A 16,318-nucleotide genomic window follows, 5' to 3' on the forward strand; every position below is an offset into this window, starting at 1 on the left:
GTTAGGTTAAGTTAAAGACCCCACAATAATACAGAGAAAACGGAGAAAACCCCAATAATCATATGGTCCCATAGTAAATGCTTTGGTGACAGTGGGAAGGAAAAACTCCTTTTAATAGGAAGGAACCTCCAGCAGAACCAGGCTCAGGGAGGGATGGCTATGTGTCGAGACCGGTTGAGAATTGGGGGAGGAAGACAGGATAAAGACACACTGTGGAAGAAAGCCAGATTAATAATAATAACTAATACATGCAGAGTGATGTGTTAACACAAGACCTTGTATGTGATGAAAAGGATTTGAAATTCAACTCTGACTCCGTGTTAAATACGAATAATGTAGAGAAACCAGTAAAGAAGAAATCTGCGCTCTCTTTCTAGTCCCTGTCAATATTCTTGCAGCAGCATTTTAGATCACCTGAAGGCTTTTCATGTAGTTTTTAGGACATCCTGATAATAATGAATTGCAGTATTCCAGCCTAGAAGTAATGAATGAATGAAAATGAACGTTTTCAGCGTCAGTGAGACAGGACATTTCTAATTTTAGAGATGTTGCACAAATGGAAGAAAACAGTTGTTCATATTTGTTTAATACGCACATTGTCCTGGTCAAAAACAACTCCAAGATTCCTCACAGTGTTACTGGCGGCCACCTGGGAGGTAATGCTATCGAGAGAAACCATCTGATTAGATATAGTATTACTCAGATTTTTAGGGCTGAGTACAACAACTTCATTTTTTTCTGAATTTTGAAACAGATATTTAGACATCTTTATGTTTTTAAGACATTCTCGCATTATAACTAATTGGTGTGTGTCATCTGACTCCATGAATAGATAAAGTTGGGTGTCATCTGCAGCGAAAATGTATGCTATGCGCTCTAATGCTGCTGCCTGTAGGAAGCATGTATCATGTAAACAGAATTGGTCCCGGCACAGAACCCTGTGGAACTCCTTAATTGACCTTAGTGTAGTGAAAGTAGTGTAGTAGCTGTAATGTCAACAGCATGCTCTAATAGCTGTACCAGAATATTATGGTCAACAGTATTGAACACTGGACAAGCACAGAGATGAGTCCACTGTCAGAGTCTGAAGAAGATCAATTGTAACCGTCTCTAAAGCTATTCCTATGCTCTGATGAGCTCTGAAAGCTGACTGAAACTGCAATAAACCATTCCTCTGCAGATGATCAGGCAGCTGTTTTACAGCTACTCTTTCAAGATTTTTTTTAGATAAAAGGAAGCTTGGAGATTGGCCTATAATTAGCTAAGACAGCTGGGTCAAGTGATGGCTTTTTAAGTAACGGTTTAACTACTGCCAGCTTGAGGGCCTGTGGTACAAAGCTGATTAATAGAGATAGGTTGATCATATTCATGAGCAGTCTTGTAGAAATGGTGTCTAAAAGACAAGTTGATAGTTTGGAAGTAGTGATTATTGAAGTTAACTCATAAAAATCAAGACCTTGTTACTCCACTATTACCACATTATTACCGAGCTGGAATAGAAAGTGATTTTGGTCTATACTGACATGATAGCATCAAAAAATTACTGCAGATTTATCAGTGACAAAGCCATGATGCAAATTTACTATTCCTGTAAATCCTTGTGTTATTGTTGCCTTCCTATCAGCTCACTGCAATCTAGCCCTTCTCCTTTGATCACTGGCATCTGTTTGAACTCCATAAGGCTGCCTTTTTCTGTGCTCTTGGTTGTTTATTGAAATTCCAAATGGCCAAGGGGAAGAAGCAGTTTGTGAGTCTGGAGGTGTGAGACCTGATTGAGGCGCTGACCAGAAAGCAGCAGGTCAAATGGGTGGTGAGCAGGGTGCATGGGGGTCACCTGTGATGGCTCTGGCTTTGCTGAGGATCTGGTGATGGCCTGCAGTGGTAGCAGAGGGCAGGTAATGATGTTGTGGGCAGTGCTAGTTACCCTCTGCACAGCACTGAGGAGCTGAAGGACAGCAGCAGGAGCTTCTGGTCCTGGTTAATCTTTCTCAGGACATGCAGGAAGTGCAGGTTATTTTCTGAGCACCAGTGGGACAAGTTCTCTACCTCCGTCCTGTACACTGTCTCACCTCCATTAGAGATGAGCCCAACTACGGTGGTATCATCAGCATACCACCGCATACCAACCCAGGTGGGCCTCCTACGCAAGGCCACCTGGGTTGGCTGGAAGACTGTTTACTTAGCCTAGCAGGGCGAAGGACACTGTCTAAGCTGAACTCTGGACACACACATACACTGATACACACTCATCCCCCCTCCCTTTCCAAACGCCTTCGATGCTTGTCCCCTCCTGGGGAAGATGGCGGTCGACTGGACCAGCGCAGACATGCTGCAGGACTGGATGCGCTGTCTACACCGGCTCTCTCTTACCCTTTACCCGCCCCTGTTGCCTGTCTTGTGTTTCAATGGTGTATTGATAGTCATGTGCTTTTTGTGCTGAGGTGTTTTTTCTGTTATCAAACTGTTCTCCCAGTAGGAGCTCAGTCTGAGGGGAGTTTTTCTTCTCCTCTTCTCACCTCATGTTATGTATTTTCGTTGTTTTTTTCCTATCAGCATACCTCTCTGACATGTCCTCCCAATGTGTTGTTCGTGTAAGTCTGGTCAGAAGGTTCCTTTGTAAGTGCGCATGCGCCATTAGCGTGCTGCCTGCTGTAACCCTAATTTCCTTCGGGATTAATAAAGTATTCTGATTCTGATTCTGATTGACAATCACGCTGGCTGGGTTGGTGTGCAGTCATAGGTTTACAGAACATACAGTAGGGGGCTGAGAATGCAGTACTGCTGGGATCCGGTGCGAAGTGACAGTGGAGGCAGCCAACTTGGACGAATTGAGGCCGGTTGGTGAGGAAATCTTTGATCCAGGAGCAGGTGGCAAGGGGAATATGAATATGGTCCAGTTTGGCGTTGAGAATGTCTGGGTTTATGGTGCTGAATGCTGAGCTGCAGTCCACAAAAAACATCCTCACATAGCTCTTCTTGTTCTCCAGGTGTCTCAGTGCTCTATGAAGGGTGACGGCATCCTCCGCAGACCAATTTGCTCTGTAAGCAAACTGTTGGAGGTCGTGGGAGGGGGGGTAGACAGTCTCTGATGTGCTGAGACACTATCTGCTCGATAGCTGCAGCTACTGCTGTAGGTTCCTATGTTTTTGACTGTTAGATCTGTTAGTTTGTGTTAAACTGACATTTTTATAGTTAATTACATTACACTACATGAAAAGTGTCATTTGGATGTGCTTCCTCTGCATAGGATTCCTCATATTGAAATAATTAATGTCGGTCCCAATGTTGTGCTCTTAGAGATGTAGACTGTGCTTGTGTTGCTCAACGTTTAGTGTAAACTTCTGAAATTACCCGAATATAGAGCTTTCTTTTGCTGAAAAGTGTAATGAAGCTTATTTTGCTATCCATAGAGAAATGGAAATTAAAAACTGCTGCACTGTCACACATACAGAAAGGGGGGAAAAAGTATATCAGTAAGCGGTGCTTTAATTCAGAGATCTTCCACATAATGCACAACAAATATTACAAAAAGTGCACTCAAGTAGAGTAATTAGCGAAGCATCTGTGCAGTCGTTGCAGGCTTGCTAAAGAGCCCTCCTGTGAATTTGAAAGGCCTTCAAGGGTCTCCAGCAGCGAAACGGAAGAATTTTCCCGTTCCTTTTTTTCCTTAGTTGGAGATTCATGTGAAATCAATTGGCAGTTTGTGTGCAACAATAGGAATGTGCTCATTAGTGGAGCCCACACACTTTGGTCATTTGTCTTCTGTTCACTAGGGGGCTGGAGGGTACTTTAAATTCTCATTGTTTCCCTAGCAGATAGGCCAGCTCAGCTCATCGCACAGACTGTGTGTGTGTGTGTGTGTGTGTGTGTGTGTGTGTGTGTGTGTGTGTGTGTGTCTGTCTGTTTGTGTGAGACTGTGAGAGACTTTGGTGCTTTGGCATATTTGTGTTAATGTGCAGCAGTTGTTATCTTATGTCTCTACAAATCAAAAGATTCCAATTATCTGTGACAATGAAATTTCTGCTATGGTTTTAGTCAATCTAAATGGGTTAATGTTTAAATACCACAGTGTGTATTGCACCTGTTTCGTGGGTTTTCTAGTCTTGTGCAAGAGGGCAACATTCCATAAATTTAAATGCTTATTAAAGTTTGGTAAGTCTCTCCGTAATCCAACACAGATGCTATTACAACTCAATCATCCAGGAAGGGAAATCCCAAAAGGTTGATTCTGTTCATCTGGGGGTAGAGTTTTCAATGTCCCACTGAAAACGCTACGTGCAGATGAATATCGTCCAAAACCCAAGACTCCTTCTGATGCCTCTTACATGTCAGACTTGGTACTGGTACACAGTAACACCAGAACTCTCTATGAGGTAGGCATATCATTGTCAAAGTCTATAAGAGATGCCTATTAATGTAAATACAGAGGGTTTACAAGGTGCATACCACTGGTTACACTCAAAAACAGGAAATCTAGATTCGATTTTGACAGAAAACCTGAAAGAGCCTGCACAGTTGTGGAAAAAACTGATCTCTAAGACATTATCGTTTAGTAAATCTGATTGCTCTAGGGTTGCACCTAAAACTGTCAACATTTTCCTAAGATTTTTAGGATCAAGTAGAATAATCTCAGTTTTGTCTGAATTTCGAAAATATTGACAGGTGTCCCAGCCCTGTAGGTAAATCAGGTAGCAAAATGAAATGTCAGCTCCACCACCAGCAACAGGCTGAGATATCTATCATCTTGTATTTCTCTAATAAGTCATTAACCTTTTTTTCCCCCCCTTGTGGACACATGAGTGTGGTCCTCACCAACATCCCAGGCACCAACACCCCCAACAATCATATATAAAAAAAGGTATTTAAACATTAGGCACTTTAGTTTTACTAAAACCACAGCAGAAATTTAATTGTCGCAGATAATTGGCATCTTTTGATTTGTAAGGTGATGAATAATAAGAGTTTCAGTCAGGTTTCAGAACTTATCTCTGTACAGAAACGGTGTTAGTGAAAGTTACTAATGACCTTTGTATAGCCTGTGACAGTGGACTCATCACTGTGCTTGTCCTGCTAGATACTATTTTGTTAGATACTGCTAGATGTCACGGCTTGCGGGGACAGACCGTGTGTGAGTGAGTGAGGAGATAAAACTGAGTTTAAACGAATAATGAACCTTTATTATGGCTGATGTCATTGAGTCCAAACAAGGCACAAAACACAGTGGCGAAACAGAACTAGAACTAAACTGGGAAACTAATACTGAGATACAACTATGAAAACTCAGAAGACTATGCCGAAGAAAACTAAGACTATAAATACAAAGACTAAGACTGTGACAGCTATGGCTATGAATACATGGGGGGTGGTAACACAGACAACGCGACAGCGAACAAGTGGAAACACAGAAAAAATACACAAGGGATGATCATGGAAAGTGGAAACAGCTGAAACAAATGCACATAATGACGCGACGGGGGAAGTGTACACTAAGCACAGAACATGAAACAAAACCCTTCAAAATAAACCGGAAACATGACAGGATGCCTACATGGCACGAGCTTGACAAACCTGAACAACGCAGATATGAAACATGACAGCTTAAGACATGAACCAACAAGTTATGGAGCTGTTGTTGAGGGACCAGGAGAGGTTCTCTGCAAGGTGGACACCAAGGAATTTCGTGGTCTTGACAACTTCCACAGAGGATCCATTGATGTTCAGTGGACAGTGATCTCTCCGTGCTCTCCTGAAGTCGACAATCATGTCTTTTGTTTTGTCCACGTTCAAAGACAGGTTGTTGACTCTACACCAGTCTGTTAGCTGTTGCAACTCCTCTCTGTATGCTGACTCATCACCACAGTCCTCAGCTCTTGCTGATGAGACAAGCACGGTCGTTTCATCGGCAAACTTGATGATGTGGTTCAAACTGTGCATTTCTGCACAGTCGTGAGTCCAGGATCCAGTTGCAGAGGAAAACTGAATGGGGGAAGAGTTGCTGAGGGATGATTGTGTTGAATGCTGAACTGAAATCTATGATCTGATGAAATTTTATACACAGTCCGACATGCAGTGAAATGCTTATTGTTGTGCAATTCCCAACCAGATACAAGAATAAACTGAAATTAAAAATCAAGTATAACATTAAAGTTAAAAATCAAAATTAAAAAGGTATGCAAATCAGCAGTGTGCAGATTGACAGTGAATAGTCAAAAACAGTTATTGAGTATATTATTGAATTAAATTGTTTTATTAAGTGCATGTACAGTGATGTGATATGAGAGAAACCTGGGGCCTGTTCTTCGTACCTCGCTAAGTAAGTTAGCTGGATTAGATTGTTGACGATTTCGCGTGATCCTGGATCAGTCGGTTCCCCGAAGCTCATCCGGGACTTGCTGTCATAGCAACAGAGCCGTAAGCGTAAACCTGCTCGGGAGCAGGTTTACTTTATGTAAACAGGATTAGATCGCGGCCACGCAGGTATGTCCGCTTCATTTATACGAAAGCAACAGCGATATTCCACCACTGTTTCACCATAAATAAATAACATCAATGTAACTGAAGATAATGCAGCACTTGATCCTTTTATTGATGTCACACAGATACATACAGGTCATTTCCTAAAAAAGGGAAATGTACTATTAACATTCTATTACATGTATGTGATTATTACAGATGTAATTCATATTTCAGAGTAGTAATTGTAAATTACTTCGTGTAATCAAGATGAGAGACCACGGCTATAAAAGCGAAGGTGGATTTGGGAAGTCTGTCGCAGCCATGTCCTGTCCGTATACGCGACCAACCCATTGCGGAAGGTGCAAGATTGATAAGGAGAGTTTTCAGAACTCAGCGTATATTGCGGGACAGACAGGATCCTTTAGCTCAGCGCGACAGTGTGCTCATAGAGAGATATCGATTTTCCCGTGAGGGTATTATTTACTTAACCAACTTGTTGACGAGGGGGTGCAGGACCACCACCTGTCTTTTTTTCTTCTGCCCTTTTCTTGGTTGCTGTTATGAACAAACTAACAGAGTATTACAGGCCAGTATTACCTTGCCAAGAGACGAAAAGCAATCTAAGAGATAAATATTACCATTCTGTAGAATACTCCTGTATTCCACTTTTACTTGTTCCCATGTTCTTGTGGGTCCTGTTGTGGCTCTAATGTGAAAGGGGATATAATATAACATATTATAATATAATATAATGCCATATGATATTGGACAATATAGTGTCATATGATAGATCTACCCTACCGCCTACTGGTGTTGGCCAGAGGGGCCGATGGCGCGATATGGCAGCCTGGCTACAACCGTAGCTGCCTCCACCAGTGTGTGAATGTGGGAGTGAATGAATAGTGGTATCGTAAAGCGCTTTGGGTGCCTTGGAAAGCGCTATATAAATCCAATCTATTATTATTATTATTATTATTATTGAATTACCTACGAGTTTGATTTGTCAGCAACTTTCTGCCAGCCCTCTCTCCTTGCTTTTGCAGCCTTTGCAGTGTTCTCTTGCGTTTTAATTAAACTCTGAAACTCCTGAAATCCCGCACTCATGAGTTCTTGCTCTGCTGCCGGAAAATACCGTGCACGCCCCTTCGACATTTTCGCCGACCAATCAGCGGGTTGCCGATCAATGTTTCTACTATCGATGCGTAGCCCCTTTTACGACACCCAGTGATGTCACATTACTGCGTCCAGCTGTACTAATCGTCAACAGCAGGTGTGTTCGGGGAACCGGATTAGCGAGCTCACGGTTAGCGCGATGGTTTGGTCTTGGATGTGTCATGTGATCTTGGATGTAGTGAGCGACGTACGAAGAACAGGCCCCAGATCAGGCGTACATTATTTTGCGATGGTGTATAGACATATTTAGAGTCCAGTCCTACACCTGGTTCAGGGCCCATATAGCCTGGAGGAAGAAGCTCCTCCTCATTCTCTGTGTGTTGCCCTTAAGTGAGTGGAAGCGCTTCCCTGACCTCAACAGTGCGAAGACTACCTTGTTGTTATGGGAGAAGTCTTTCATGCACCACTTGGTGTAAATAGACTGCAGGTCAGGAAGCACTGAGCAAATGATGCATTCGGCAGAGTGCACCAATCCTTGGAGAGATCATCTATCCTGCTTGGTGCTGTTCCCATACCAGGTGCAGATATTTCCCGTCAGGATGCTCTGGATGGTGCATGAGTAGAGTTCTTGAGCACCTTCAGAGGTAGGTGGAAGTCTCTGAGTCATCTGAGGAAGAAGAGATGCTGCCGGGCTTTCTTCACCAGAGTGTTAATGTGACAGGATCACGAAAGGTCCTGTGTGATGTGAACACCCAGGTATCTGAAATTGTCTGCTCTCTCCACTGGCGCACCACATATAGTGCCTCGTAATTTCTCGCCTGCTTTGTGCTCCTTGGATTTGCTGATGTTTAAGAGAAGGTTATTCTCCAGGCTTTATTATCCAGGTGGATGAGAGCCCAGATGTAGGGTGGTGGCAATGGTATCATCTGTTGATTGGTGAACTGGAGTGGGTCCAGTTTGGGTGGCAGCAGGGTCTTAATGTGCCTCTAGAAGCACTTCATCATGATGGGTGTCTTGATTGTAGGGCTGTAGGGCGATATGGCCTAAAATCCATACTGCGGTATAATTTGAAGCATGTGCAGCAATGACATATATTGCGATATATTCTTTTCTTCTGTATACATATGTCAAAATGACTGAACAGTATAGCATGCCATTTTAAGAACACTTATTGTGCAAAACCTTTCTTAAATTTTTTTTAATCTTAATCTTTTACATATTAAAAATTACAAAACTTATCAAATATTTTTTTAAGATGTAACAGATCTTTTTCCAAACAATTTAACACAAAACTCTTAAATAACAAATAAAAATGAAGATAAATGCACAAAGATTTTTGAATAAAAAAAATCAGTAAAACACAAAATTCTAAACTGTTTAAAATAAAGTGTAAAATGTGCCTTTAGAAAAGGCTTGGAAAAAATATCAGTCTGCTGGTGTGTAGGGCCACCTTTTTTCTTTCCACTTGAATGACTGGGCATTTGTGGAAGGCGCAGTTTTTGGTTTTCCTCATATTCCAAAACGTGTTTCATTTTGAGGTTATAAAACCAATTACTTGTATTCCCTCTCTTCGCTATTACTGTCACCTGGCATAATTTGCAGATGATATTTTTCTGCTCAACTTCTGACAGCTTAAACCCAAACCAGGTCCATATCACCGACGTCGCACTGGTCTTCTTTATGAGCACTCCCTCCTCCTCCCCACCTGTAAGCTCCATGCTAGCTTGTAGCCGCTGCGATGCTTTCGACCAAAACAGGAACAGCTTGATGACCTCATAAACATGCACTATCGCGGTAGAGCGGTATAGTCAAAATCTCTATCTTTGGCCAGATTCATATCGTTTCTACTGTATACTGTTTATACCGCCCAAACCTAGTTGATTACCACATTGTACACAGCTGCCCTGCCAGCCTGCACAGCATTGCCCCTCGAGCCCGCTGCATCACCCCTCCCCTGCAGTGGAGCCAGAGACCACACCTCTGTCTCAAACATCTACAGGGTTTAGCTAGTAAGCTACCAATAATGGTGACTTAATGGTGATTAGCTATGTGAGGAAAGAGTCTACACAGCATTGCCCAGCCCCTCCGCTCCCCAGCTGTAGCCTATCCAAGCTGTCAAAGGGCAAAGGGATGGGTTTCATCCTGGACAGGTTGCCAGTCTGTCTGTCTGTTAGCCCTGTTACAATCTTTCAAGTTTACATTCATTGTCTCTGAACTGTAGGAAGAAGCTAGGATACAGGAGAGAACTCGCGTAAGCACAGGCAGAACACACAAATTCTACACAGAAAGGTCCAAGATGGCCACCAGATGTGAGTGCATAACCCCCTTGCTATGAGGCAACAGTGGTAACCTTTGTACCGTTGTGCTGCCCAGTTAACTACTGGTTAAGGAAACTAAATTAATTAATGAGGTTTTGTAGTTTAAGTTGCTGTATCTCTATAATTTGAACAGAACCATGTTACCACTTTACAATCTGTATGCTAAATTAATTTCACTGTGATTCTAACCCAAGATTTCTATGCATGTGAACATTTAATTTTCTAAAAAAGAAAGAAATATCAGAATCCGATCAGAAACTTTATTGTCATTGTCATGAGAACAACGAAATTAAGAATGGTCCCCGATCATTGCATCATCCCTAGCAATATCAAAATATAAATAAAACAATAAAATTCAATAAATAAAATAGATAGAATACTTAAAATACTAATAAGATATAACAGTAAAACATTCACATACATTCCCACACACATGCTTCAGACCGTGCATAGATTAACACAAGAGTGGCGTGATGGACATTTTTTTGTAGTATTCAGATGTGTTATTGCAGTTGGATAACAGCTGTGTTTGAGTCTATTAGTCCTTGCTCTGATTGCCCTGTACCGTCTGCCTGAGGGCAACAGTTCGAACAGGGAGTGGCCAGGATGTGAGGTGTCTTTTATGATGTTTTGGGCCTTTTTAAAACAGTGGGCGTTGTGTAGAACTTCCAGTGTGGGGAGAGGGCAGCCAGTGATCTTTTGGGCGGTGTTAATGATCCCTTGGAGTGCTTTCCTCTGAGCCCCTGTGCAGCTAGTGTACCAGATGCATATGCAGTAAGTTAGAACACTCTCAATGGTGGCTCTGTAGAAGGACACCAGCAGTCTCTGTGTGATGTTATTCCTCCTGAGAATTCTCAGGAAGTACAGTCTCTGTTGGGCCTTTTTCAGCAGCTCGGAGGTGTTCACACTCCAGGAAAGGTTCTTATGTTCATAAATCAACTATTAATTTGATTGTTTATTTCAGTTTTGGTTTGAAAAGCTGCAATTGAATATATGTCTTCTCTGTGAAACATACTCTAAAAGTTATTTGACCCCTTTTGCTTCACCAGAGGGCTTATATTCCAGCTCCTTAGGATTTTATAGGCACTACTGGCACTACCAAGGCCTGTATTTATCTGAACACTGATATGAACCACTGGGCAGACAATGATTGTGTAAGGTCAAGGGAATGGAGTGATTAGAGGATATTTGGAATACATTAACAAAGTTCACTCACTGACACCTGCCTTGTCATCATCCATCACTGTTGAACTGGCCTCATCATTAAAGGACTACTCAGGCTTTAAGTGTCTGGGACATAACGTGTGCCCCCCCTTTGTCTGCATCTCAGGTGTGATGAGTGTCGACTCTGCTATCACTTTGGGTGTCTGGACCCTCCACTGAAGAAATCACCCAAGCAGACAGGATATGGCTGGATCTGCCAGGAGTGTGACACATCCTCATCTAAAGTGAGTGTGCATACAGTCTATGTGTATAACTCAGAAAGAAACTTGAGGACTGTTGTTAATTACAGTTCAGAGGTACTATAACTTCATTTTAACTACTACTTCTTTTTGACTGTAACATAAAAACTCATAAAATAAAACATTTATCTACAAGTAAGTGGCAGTTCTTCCACTAAAGTGTGACTTCCATTATAATATTCTTAAATGATTTCCTTTAAATCACTGCCCCAGTTAAAAAATTCACATCAAACTAAATAATTCCAAAAAACAAAACCAAAAATGTGCTTTTACTTTGACATTTTAAATACAAAGTAAAAGTGTTTGTAAGCTGGTGAATACTAGTTTATCAATGTTATTTTTAAATTGTTGTTTAGACCTTCTGTGTTTATGTTTTTAAGAACCAATACATAAATTACTCAATGATTCACATTTCATATTCTAGCACATTCAGCCAGTGTAGCAGGGTGTTATGGCTGTAGCTCAGGCGGTAAAGCAGCTCACCTGCTAATCGGAAGGTTTGGTTTTTGTTCACCGTATGATCCAGTCTGCATGCCAAATTTCCTGGGGCAAGAAATTGTTGCTCTCCGATGCATCCATCAGAGTATGAATGTGTGTATATATACACACATTCACAGAAATAAGTGCTCGTGTGAATTGGTGAATGAGGCAAGTTGTGTAAAGCACTTTGAATGCTCAGAATAGAAAAGTGCTATATAAGAACCAGTCCATTTATCGTTATTATTTAGCAGGGCAATCACAACCTAGGTGGTGAAGTGGGTTGTCCAAAGTCACAGTACCCACCGAAATCCAGATTTTTCCTGAATGACTAGGATGGCAAAGAAATTTGCTGAAGTGTTATGATTAAAAATGCTGACAGGTTGCAATTAAATGGATATAGAAAGCAGTGAATATAGTTTGAATCCGTGCTGTTGTTGATGCTTTTTGTAGTAACATTATTAAATATTGTTATTATATTCATTCTGCTGTTGCTCTTGACGAAGGCGGTCACACTTTTCTCCTCTCCTCCTCCTCTCCCTTAGCTTCTTATGTCCTTGTCTAGTCTTGTGTTTTTTGTATTACTTTTCCCTGGAACATTCTCTCACAGTCTGTTCTCTAAAACCTAAAAGAGGAATTATGGATTGGATCAACTGGTCCCTAAATGCAATTGACACCCTTTCTCAACGAGAAGTTTGGGCTTGGGTGAGCCTGAGTGCTGAAGATATCTACTTATTCGGAACCATGGTAACAGGGTTCTGGCTGATCGGAGCTGGCTTGGCCCTGACTTATCGAAGAATTAAGAAAGCTGAACCAGCTGTTCAAACCCCCACAAGGCTGCCCGCTGGGATTGAAACGATGGGAAGAGGCGTGAGTTTCTCAAAATGGGCTCATTGAGTGCAGCACGGATAAGATCTTGGAGAGGCTACGGCTGCTGTGAATACTCAGAATAAGATCTCTGACTGCAGACTGGATTACATCTCGGAAGGGCTAGCTCAGAATAACATCTCTGGGTGCAAATTGGATGACATCTCGGGGAGGCACACTGTCGTGAGTTCTCAGAATCGGCTCCTCGAGCACAAGAAATGACAACATCAAAGAACGCAAGTATGGCGAAGCTCGCGGCTCTCCAACGGGAGATTGAGAGACCAGTGTTGGACTGTAGAACTGCTTTGAAATTCATATGAGCTGTTCGCACTAAAGTAAAAAGCACCATCACTTCATGCGGAGACCCCTTTGGCGCCAGCTGCGGTCTCAAGGCTGGAGCTGAACAACAACACCCTGATAACGACTGTGTTTAGTCTGTTCCTTCCCATTCCATGCAAGGCCACCTGGGTTGGCTGGAAGACTGTTTACTTAGCCTGGCAGGGCGAAGGACACTGTCTCAGCTGAACTCTGGACACGCACACACATACATATACACTGATATGCACACTCTCACTCTCCCCTCCCTTTCCAAACGCCTTCGACGCTTATTCCCTTCCGATGCTGACGGTGGATCAAGGAGACCAGCGCACGCAGCCCCGGATGTACTGTCTAAATCGGCTGTCTCTCACCCTTTACCCACCCCTGTTGCTTGTCATGTGTTTCTTTGGTGTATTAAGAGTTTTTTCATGTGCAGAGGTGTTTTTTTTCTGTTCTCAAACTGATCTCCCTGTTGGAGCTCAGTCTGGGGGGAGTTTTCACCTTATCTTTCCTCATGTGGTGCATTTTTCATTGTTATACCTCTCTAACCTGTCTTCCCCATGTGATGTTTTGTGTAATGTATGTATGGTCGGAGGGTAAGATGGCGCCGCCAATGCGTGCAATAGGTCAGCAGCCTTATGAAATTTCCCTTTGTGGGACTAATAAAGGTATATCAAATTAATTAATTAATATTCAAGTATATGCAGATTGAAAAACTGTTGATAACTTACTCAACTGGGGCGATCGTGGCTCAAGAGTTGGGAGTTTGCCTTGTAATCGGAAGGTTGCCGGTTCGAGCCCCGGCTTGGACAATCTCGGTCGTTGTGTCCTTGGGCAAGACACTTCACCCGTTGCCTACTGGTGGTGGTCAGAGGGCCCGGTGGCGCCTGTGTCCGGCAGCCTCGCCTCTGTCAGTGCGCCCCAGGGTGGCTGTGGCTACAATGTAGCTGCCATCACCAGTGTGTGAATGTGTGCGTGAATGGGTGAATGACTGGATGTGTAAAGTGCTTTGGGGTCCCTGGGGACTAGAAAGGCGCTATATAAATACAGGCCATTTACCATTTACCATTTACTCATGCAGAATACTGATTATAGGCCATTCTTTCATACATTTAAAAAAGTCGCTCTCATATTAATTAATCATTTATACAGTATGATTTTCATCATTGAGCGGTCCCTTTGTCATCTGTGCGTTGTCAGGGTTAGAGTCATTTATAGTTATAAACATCAGCATGAGAACTCCTGCTTCCCTACTCACTGTCGGGATAGTTCAGTGAAACCTCTATTCTTCCACTTGAAGTAAAATCAGGTACATCCTAAAGATAAAGTTAGCAGAAGGGTAAGGAAATTGTGTTTGTCGATTATTTTTTTTTGTTGTAAATCACAGTAAATCTTATATGTTTGGAAAGCCTGTTTATTTCCCTTTAAATTGTGCCATAGTTAATGGTGTTTTTTCTATAGTACTTAACTTTTACATGGAGAAAGTAAAGCTGTTGGTGATATGTGGATGACACCCGGGTCACCATCAATTTTCAGATCAACTCAGTGGATAGAAACAGTTCACCAGGGAAGAAATGAAGGATAATAGCTGTTTCTGGACTGCACTGTGCACATTAAAAAGGATGAGGGTCTAAACATTGAAGTGTATTGAAGTCCACAAAGGCAGACCAGTACCTGCTCTTTGATTTCCACCACCCTCTGGAACACAAGACTGGTATAATCAGGACCCTCCAACACCAGGCAGATAAAGTTTCCTGTAAGGCAAAAGGGAAGGAAAAGGAGCACACCCTTTTAAAGAAAGATCTCAAAACATGTTGTTATTCCAACTGGGCCATTATCAAATTGGAAAAGATGCACAGGAAAGAGGGTCACACCAAGTAGGGAGAAACAGAATGACAAACGGAAGAACACTGTCATTCCTTATGTAGCAGTTTATCAGAGAAACTCAAGAGAATTTTTTCCAAGCATGGCATGGCGTTTAATGGGTGCAACTCACATGATCAACCCTGCTCTTCAACCCACAAATGCATTTTCCTGAAAAATGTGGCACCATTTCATGGGAAACAACTAACGAAATATAAAATGCATTACCAAGAAGAATTGTTAGAACAAACATCAACCAAACATGAAGCGCCTTGAGGCGACTTTTGTTGTGATTTGGCGCTATATAAATAAAATTGAATTGAATTGAATTGAATTGAAACACAAATTTCCTTATTTTCTATACTAAGTTTGTATATGTTTAATATACATTTATGAATTATCACAATGAGATTATCCCACATATTTTGGTTTAGATTTTGTCTAGTTGTTTGTTTGTACGGAATAATATTGCATTGCATATGTTTGACAGCCTCTCGAACTAATTAATAACTACATCTGAATTTTCATATCTTTCAAATCTACCATGGATTTCTACTAAACTTTTCTATGGAGCAAATACTTCCTTAATGATTCTGTTGCAGAGGTAGGGAATTATAAAGGCCATAGTGGAAACACTGAATCTCACACACAAGACACACAATTAATCCATCAACTTACTCCTACTACACTCCATAGAAAAAGGTTTTGTTGAGTGTTTGTGTATGGATGAATTGGGCTTATCGTGCAAAAGCAGTAGGCGTGATCAGCAAGAATAGAAAGCACTTTTTAATTACCGATAATATCAGTGATACTAACATGATTCTGGTTCCATCCAAAATAATTCTTTACAACAACCAGTCCTGTTTCCAACACCTGAAGTACTTCTACTTGGGGAAAAAAAGTGATACAATTCTTGCCTCTTAATTACCTTTACTTTTAAAGCCACTGCAGTTACTACGGTCTAAAAACACTCGTATACAAAATAAATTTACTGAAATAGACTGTCTAGCATTAAGAAGAGCTAAATTAGAGTGATTAAGTGAAATAAAATACCAAGCTGATTTGATGATCAGCCTTGTGAATTAAGACATAATTCTATTCTTAACTGCAGATGATTTCTTTAGACAGAAATGACAGTTGAGAGCCAAACTTCTGTGTGGGGTTAGGGTTAGATTTGAATGATCAGTGAGAGGTTGAATCATTTCATCCTAATTATTTAGACAGTAAGTCAAAATAATCAAAAGCAGAATTTCAGAGAGTTTCATATTGTATGAGCAAAGCTAAATTGATTGTCAAAAGACTCAGTGTATATGAAATGAAAGTTTTCTTTTCTTCAGTTACCTTTTTTTGCCTAGATTAGTCATTTTTCAGAAGCTAATGTATCTCTGTTGTTTTAACATTTTTCAATGCTATCCCCAACCACAACATGCTGATTATAAAGAA

General features: G+C 41.5%; 2 protein-coding genes across 3 annotated transcripts in view; both read left to right on the forward strand.

Moving 5' to 3' along the window:
- phf14 (PHD finger protein 14) overlaps nt 1-16,318 on the forward strand; it is a 141,065-nt gene that overhangs the window by 84,866 nt on the left and 39,881 nt on the right. For both annotated transcript variants that reach the window (XM_082521162.1, XM_082521163.1), the window contains exon 17: nt 11,218-11,335. In XM_082521162.1, the coding sequence (XP_082377288.1) occupies nt 11,218-11,335 (118 nt within the window). The remainder of the gene's footprint in view (nt 1-11,217; nt 11,336-16,318) is intronic.
- Nucleotides 1-16,318, forward strand: part of LOC309698606 (uncharacterized protein) — a 379,790-nt gene that overhangs the window by 46,165 nt on the left and 317,307 nt on the right. The gene's annotated exons all lie outside the window — the stretch shown is intronic.

Source organism: Aulonocara stuartgranti (assembly GCF_965226115.1).
Source record: "Aulonocara stuartgranti genome assembly, chromosome: 22".
Classification (NCBI taxonomy): Eukaryota; Metazoa; Chordata; class Actinopteri; order Cichliformes; family Cichlidae; genus Aulonocara; species Aulonocara stuartgranti.